Source organism: Octopus bimaculoides, chromosome 26 (assembly GCF_001194135.2).
Source record: "Octopus bimaculoides isolate UCB-OBI-ISO-001 chromosome 26, ASM119413v2, whole genome shotgun sequence".
Taxonomy (NCBI): domain Eukaryota; kingdom Metazoa; phylum Mollusca; class Cephalopoda; order Octopoda; family Octopodidae; genus Octopus; species Octopus bimaculoides.
The window spans coordinates 13,684,615-13,692,484 of record NC_069006.1 but is presented as its reverse complement, the minus strand read 5'-3'; the positions used below and the strand labels follow the sequence as shown (position 1 = coordinate 13,692,484).

The 7,870-nt window shown below is 35.8% G+C and overlaps 1 protein-coding gene across 1 annotated transcript in view; it reads right to left on the bottom strand.

Annotated features, from left to right (window-relative positions):
* Positions 1 to 6,385, bottom strand: part of LOC106880141 (GRB10-interacting GYF protein 2) — a 17,068-nt gene extending 10,683 nt beyond the window's left edge. Inside the window, exons 1-6 of the mRNA XM_052976918.1 lie at positions 5,973 to 6,385; positions 5,327 to 5,417; positions 4,276 to 4,377; positions 3,942 to 4,006; positions 1,843 to 2,162; positions 1,129 to 1,371 (exon numbers count right to left, since the gene is read on the bottom strand). Of these exons, the coding sequence (XP_052832878.1) occupies positions 1,129 to 1,371; positions 1,843 to 2,162; positions 3,942 to 4,006; positions 4,276 to 4,377; positions 5,327 to 5,417; positions 5,973 to 6,203 (1,052 nt within the window). The 5' untranslated portion in view covers positions 6,204 to 6,385. The remainder of the gene's footprint in view (positions 1 to 1,128; positions 1,372 to 1,842; positions 2,163 to 3,941; positions 4,007 to 4,275; positions 4,378 to 5,326; positions 5,418 to 5,972) is intronic.
* Positions 6,386 to 7,870: the final 1,485 nt, after the last annotated feature.

Below are 7,870 nucleotides of genomic sequence, written 5' to 3'. Positions count from 1 at the left end.
GACACATACTTTAAGAAATTATTATTACTTATATTTAATTGTTTATGTTAGGATTTTATTTACTCCATGTACCCACATGGGGATTAACACATACTTTAAGAAATTATTATTTCTTATATTTAATTGTTTATGTTATGATTTTATTTACTCCATGTACCCAGACCTTGTGGACACCCTGTACATTAAAAAAAAACTATCCAGTATTAATAATAAACCCTTGATAATTTATGGAAAGTATAAAACAACAATAAAAACTGACTTATTACATGAGCACAACACTTCAAATTTTGTTGGCAAGCTTGAACTTGAATGAATCAATCCAAGTATACGGCCAGTACTTATTTTATTAACTCCTGAGTCATGAAAAGCTGAATTGACTCCAGTGAGATTTGAACACATAACTTCAGTTCTAGTATAGGGACAGTTGGTCCTGTGCATGCGAATCTTCTCCAGCACTTCCTGTATAACCTGGGAAGAGCTGGACACTCCCCTGCTGCTGTTAAATAGATTACTGGAATTTTGGCTACCATGGGATGAATACTGGGGTGGATTCCTTTGCCCTTCTTCAGGCAGGTGGGATGTGAACTCAAAATGGAAGATATACCGTAAAGCACTTATACTGATGTGCCAACGATTCTGCCGCCGCTCTCCCACCCACAGAACAACATAAAATGAAGTGTTTTGCTCAAGAACACAATGTATTGCCCAGTCCAGGAATTGAAACCACAATCTAGAAATCACGAATGTAACATCCTAACCATTAGCTGAGTGGACTGGAGCAACATAAAATGAAGTGTTTTGCTCAAGAACACAATGCGCTTCCCAGTCTAGGAATCAAGCCTGCAATCTAGCAATCGTGAGTTCAACCACTAAGCTATGTGCCTTCACATAACATAAGTACTAAAACTAAATACTATAAAGTACTTATTCTGATATTTTCCCCATTTCTACAAATAGTAATAGATTCTGAAGAAAGCATTGAAAAGAGTATAGAATGCCAAAAAGTTAAAATAATTTTTTTAAATAATTTTTTAAATGGCGGTGCCCCAGCATGGCCACAGCTCATGAGCTGAAACTAGATAAAATGAAAATAAAATAAAATGATAAGTGTAAGAGAGAAATCCTTACCCTGGTGGTGGGTGGGGTGGCTGCTGTGCCAAGAGTGGTGGCTGTTGACCAGACAAGATAATCGGTTGAGATTTCAGTAGCTGCATCATCACCTGTTGGTCTGGAATTGACATCATCTTACTGGCAACAGCTGGATCGGAGAGGTCAATATGAGAGAGTTGTGGTGGAGGAGGTTGTGGAACAGCCTGATGTGGATGTTGCTGCTGCTGCTGCAATTGTTGCACCATTTGCATTTGGAAGTGTCTGATATAGAATCAAAAAAAAACAAAAAAAACATAAGCAGCTATGAAACATCCAAGGAAGCAAGGACACTTGTGATGAATCAGAATTCATTTCTGTGATTATCAGAATTGATTCCTTGCATTGCTCTACAATTGCATGCAATGATCCAAAAAGAAAAAAACACCTTTAAACTAGGCAGTAGGGAAGAGTCAGGCATACACTGAATCAGACATTTTGTTTTATCAAAATATAAAATATTTGACAATTTTTGAAAGCAAATTGTCTCAAACTGAAATTGGAAGAGAGGAACAATCAACAATTGGAGTGTAGTGCCTCAATTCATAGTGAAAACTATGCAAACTCAAATCCTGACACTGAACCTAAATACTATTCAAAATAGAAACAATAAAACCATTTCTATTGACTTGTAAAATAGCTATGAAAGGCAACATGGAGTTTCTTGATTAAGGGGTGAACAGATAATATCCTTACCTGAACCACTGATGCTGGAATATTTGTTGCTGTTGCTGTTGGAACATGTACTGATGTATTAATGCCATCTGCTCTTGTGCAGAGACTGGAGGCTGTGCAGGCTGTTGATTGGGGACCTGTGGCACTGGTGGCGCCATACCTGCCAGAGTGGGATGGATTGATGTTGGACTGGGACTGCCTGCAGTCGATATACCACTGGTAACTACGGGTGAAAGGGATTGGCTGACTATGGGTTGAGGTGCTAATGTCACCGGGGGACCTGCTGGTGCTGCTGCTAAATCCATCTCAATGTTTGGACTCACTGAATTCACTACATTAGTCTGCAACAGCACAAACATAACTCTTTATAAATAAATTATTTAATGATCATCATAGAGTAATTAGATAATTAAATACACAATATAATAACTCCTATGAATAAAAAAAAATTAAAATGATCATTTATAAAATCCATCAAAGACTTTTTAACTTCATATATTTTTTACATCCATTGTTCTGTACCAGTGAGGGTGATATGGTTTTATTTTGCAGCATTATGTTGGATACAAGTGGACACCCTTTCTCCTGCTCATCATGGAATGAAACAAGATAACAATTATGAGACACACATGATGGATACCCTTTGGCATACTAACCATGGAATGCAACCTAATGACAGATACAAAATAAAATATACACTAAAAACTAATAAGTAGTCTTAAAATTTAAAGAAATCCAAATAATGCTAATTCATTTATCAAAGACAAAGTTTAGTCACAAGTCCAATATTATTTATGTATGTTATTCTCCACTCTGTTAAAGTGACTGGTGGTGTTAGGAAGGGGATCCTGTCATAGAAAATAAACCAAAACAGACATTGGAGCTCAAATGTTTATAAACACTTTAACACAATACGAATATAAATAAATAGAATTGACACTGAAAGTAAAAAATTAATATTTTGCCGGAAGAATGTCACATATTTAACTTTAAAAGTGATTTTTCAAAAATACACAATTTATATTGTCAACACCTTTAACCCTTTAGTGTTCAAACCGGCCGTAACTGGCCAAAATGAATTCCCCTTTATTTGTTTAAGCAGGCCATATCCGACTGCTCTACGAAATCGCTAAAAAAATAAACAAATCACGTTATTGAATTCTTATAGCTTTGAGATAATGCAGGATGAAGCCTTTCCCATCTTTATTCAAGTATAAATACTGTGAAATTGTTTAGATCACATGGTTTTTTTTTCAACGTTTGAAGAGAAATCTGTACCTTAGTTTTTAAAGAAATGGCATCAGCAAGTAGCGATTCTGACTTTGAAGGTTTTACTCTTGACGATATAGAAAATATAAATGAAAACAAGAGTATTTTGTCTTCAGATGAATCTGATATCGATATTAGTGATTATTCATCAGATGAGGAAGATTTTGAGAACGAAAGTGATAAAAATGTAAGTGATGAAAATGATATCGTAAACATGGCAACATGGTCAAAGATTACAACACCAATCACTATTCCCAATTTCACAGAAAACACTGGTCCACAACGCAATTTACCTCCTGATGCTCAACCATTGGACTAGTAAAAGAGTTTTGTACTTTATTTTCAATGAAAACGTTTGAATGAAATATAGAAAAAGAATAAAATCTTGTACCGATTACACCTGTATTTTAATTAATTCAAATTAATGTACCTCATCTTGAAAAATGTAAAATTGTTGGCAGTTGACATCTGGGATAATTTTAGCAACAAATCAAACAGGTAAGATGTATTAAGAATTTCAATTTTAGTGTTTATTCATAATGCCATTATTTTTACACCTGTTAATTAAATTTACTTGCCTGTTAAAGTCAAATCTAATCAGAAAGATCAGCTAAAATTATGTAACTATAAACCACTGGCATATAAGCACCCATTTACAAAATTTCAAATCTGTATGTAGAAAATTAACAAAGTTACAAGCAAATATTGTGGACACCCCTCTTGAACCTGAATAAATCAAAATTAATGTGAACAGATAAGCATTACATTTGATGGATTAATCTGAACACTAAAGGGTTAATTGATATTTTTCAGTCATAAATTTAAGAAAACAGAAAAGGAAAATAACTCACTTTGAAAGGTGGGATAGGAGGCCCAGCAAGAAAAGGCACCCTCCCACATCTTTTTACCAGTTCACCTGGAAAAAGAAGAGGATATTCAAGTAACAACAGATTGCAATATTGTTGGCATATTGTTGGCATATCAGAAAAACCATGGCATGGGAGAGTAAAATGCATCTCAGCTGCAGTCACTTCTGTACTATGCATCCCTTACTGAATGTTCAAAACTTTTACTATTTGCCCCTGCCTTCTACATATATCAAGTCTGATTGACCATAAACAACAAACTAAAAGGGAAAAATAAAGAAACAGTAATAAAGATATTTTTAAAATTCATTGTTCCTACCAAGAGGTTGGTAATAATCATCACAGCTTCTTTTAACCATGAGTTTCATAGCAAAGTAACCAACTGAAAACCACTCTGACATCTCTTCTGTGGAAAATGGCCCTGAAGAAGGAAAATTTATAACTTAAAACACTCAATTTCAAAAGATAAGAAACAGGTATTTATATAAAATACTATAAACATAACAAGAAATTAAAAAATGTTTTGATAAATAAACAAAAATTGTTGACAATTTCATCATTGGAGAAACGATCCAAAATTTGACAATTTGATTGTTCATTAAGTTACAAACAATTAAAAGATTACAATTTTGAATGCTCTTGTTTAGGCACAAATTCAAATTTATAGGGAAAAGAAATTAGATTTTGTAACATCTATGCTTCTTCTGAAGGTTGTTAACAACATAAGTCGATTGATTTCAACTGACAAGTGGCACTTGGACTGAAAGAAGCCCATCATATATGCAAGTGTGTGTGTGTGTGTGTGTGTGTGTACAGTGCAGGCATGGCTGTGTGGTAAAAAGTTTGCTTCCCAACCACATGCTTCTGGGTTCAGTCTCACCACATGGGGTGTATCTTCATAAGAGGATTTGGTAGACAAAAACTAAAAGAAGCCATTGTGTGTGTGTGTGTTTCTGTACCCAACCACAGCTTGACAACCATTGTTGGTTTGTTTACATCCCTGTCACTTAGTGGTCTGGCAAAAGAGACCAACAGAATAAGTACCAGGCTTAAGAAAAAGAAGTGCTGTGGGTTGATTCACTGACTAAAAACGCAAGGCAATTCTCCAGCATGGCGACAGTCTAATGACTGAAACAAGTAAAAGATAAAAGATGACCCTACCTAAGGAGACACTCCTCCTAATTTCTGGCTTCAGCTCAAGACCACAACCATTTATAGAAGATAATGCAAATATAACATTCATGCATTCCTGAGGAGCATTTCAAGAAAAGCACAGAATTACTTACTTATACTTTTAACATAATTCTCGTTAATGGTTCATATATTTTAATAATTACAAATTTTCAAAAAGGGCCTGTAAAAATATGAACCTTGTTCATCTCCCTGCGGATCTCGGTAAAACCATTCATCATGGTTTGAGGTCTCCACTTGCGTTTCCACACTCTTCTTTGGCTCTTCATCCTGAAAAAATAAAAGACAGAAAATAAGGAATAGTGGTGGGTAAGAGATAAATGCAATATATATAAACGTAAGAGACATCCATCCACTAGACCTCATCACCATTATTTATCTCTTCAACCCTTTAGAGCTTAGACCGGCCAAAAATTATTCTTTTATTTGTTTGAACCGGCCATGTATGATATCACTGAAAAAAAATAAATCACATTATTGAATTCTCGTAGCTTTGAGATAATGTGAGATAAAGCCTTTCCTGCCTTTATTCAAGTAAAAATACAGTGAAAGTTTTGAGACAATAGAGCCTTCCTTGTATTAAAATAACTTCTGAAGTGTTAAGACTGTTGTTATCCATAATTTCCAGGAATCAATATTCAATCACAGATGTATTTTACACCTGTAATAAAGTTGTTTTACCTACATTTTTATAATAAATTAAGTTGTTTGTCTATAGGCTAATAGTTATGAACACAGGACTCAATGTTCTCACATAATTTTACAGATAGTAATTAACAAAACAATATAAGACAAAGTAAATAATATCCAAAACTGCAATCTTACTTCCTTTGTAACATCAGCAACAATGTTTTCTGCAGTCTTTTTCAGCCTGTCCAGGGTATCTTCATCAGAGATAGCACCAGAATTATTGTCTTTAGATATTGCATCTAAATGTGGAGGGCACATGACATCAGAATCTATCATGGAGCAGTTTTTTGTTAACATGGGTGGCACAGCCACTATGACTTTGTTCTTCAGGGACACAGGATCTGAGGCCGGTGATGGAGGATTCATGTTCACAGCAGAGTGTGCTGTTTTGCTGGGTGATTTCTGTACACTATTTACAATGGGACTAGTTCGCAGTTTCTTAGCTTCTTCACTTATACTGATGACTGCTTCCACTGGCTCGCTTGAACTTTTAACAGACTGATTCTCCAATGGAACCTTCCTTGTATCAGCCTAGGGAAGACAGAGAGAAAAAAAAGTGAAATAAAACATCCAGAACATTTTTTCCTGTTACATTTCATGTACTTACACCAACTTTAGGACAGGTTAAAAAGTGGAAGAAAAGTAAAGCTACACCAACTAAATATGAAACTCATAATAGTTAATAATTACTAAAAACAACTTAACCATCTATCTACTCCCAATCTATAAATTATAAAATCAGTCTTGCGCATTAAGCAAGCACAAGTGCATGTGTGCGCATGTCTAATGGACATCAGGACAAAACCAGTAGCAAATGAAAGGAAAAGAAACTGTAAGTTAATAAGTGGAACAGACAGAGGATTTGACACTGAATAAAATGAAAAAAAGGAAGAAAAAGAAACAGAACCATTTGATGGGTTTCTCTTAAACCTAGTTTCTCTCTCAGTAAAATCACAGTCGTGGCAGATACTGGTGCCACACAGATGGCACCTGTGCCAGTGGTATGCAAAAGCACCCATTACACTTTCGGAGTGGTTGGCATTAGGAAGGGCATCCAGCCATAGAAACCATGCCAGATCAGGCTGGTGTCTGCTGCAGTCTTCCAGCTTGCTAACCTTGGTCAAACTGTCCAACCCATGCCAGCATGGACAACGGACGTTAAATGATGATGATGAGAATAAGCTATTGATGATACTCTTATGCTTGAAGCAAAGTTGTTAAATATTTGCACATAGGGAATCCCCATGGATAAATGTTTACCATGCCTTAATCAGCAAAAATATGGATTAAATGCAATTTAAGATGTATTTATGACCATCATCTGTTTTCCAAGCTGGTATGGGTTGGATGGCTTGACAGGAGCTGGCATGGCCAGGGGCCGTAACAGCCTCAATAATCTGTTTTGGCTTGGTTTCTGTGGCTGGATGCCCTTCATAATGCCAACCACTTTACAGAGTATATTGGGTGCTTTTTATGTAGCACCTTGCTTTTATGAAAATAGATTCTTTTAAATTCCCAGCTGGCTTACTAGAAGTTGTCAATAGCTTCTGTTACCTATGACTTTATTTGCAGGGGGATACAATTGTTCAGAATGTTTAGTGGCCGGGAAACAAATGGGTGGTTTGATGGGTCTTCTTCTCAAACACAGCTTCATCCCAAAGGTCTCAGTCATTCATCATTGCCTCTGTGTTAGCAGATTGTAATAGGAAATAAGTCACAGGGTTTGAAGTGATGAAATGATTTCAGTCAATAACATACCACACTGATGACCTTAGACCTTGTTCTGTGTTCTTCGCTCAATTCTTTTCTAAGACTTTGTCTTTTTGCATTTCAATCTTTAACAAAGCCTTAGAGATGGCATACTCTTTCTCTCTTTTACTCTTTTACTTGTTTCAGTCATTTTTGACTGTGGCCATACTGGAGCACCGCCTTTAGTCGAGAAAATCGACCCCAGGACTTATAGTTTGGAAGCCTAGTACTTATTCTATCGGTCTCTTTTGCCGAACCGCTAAGTTACGGGGATGTAAACACAC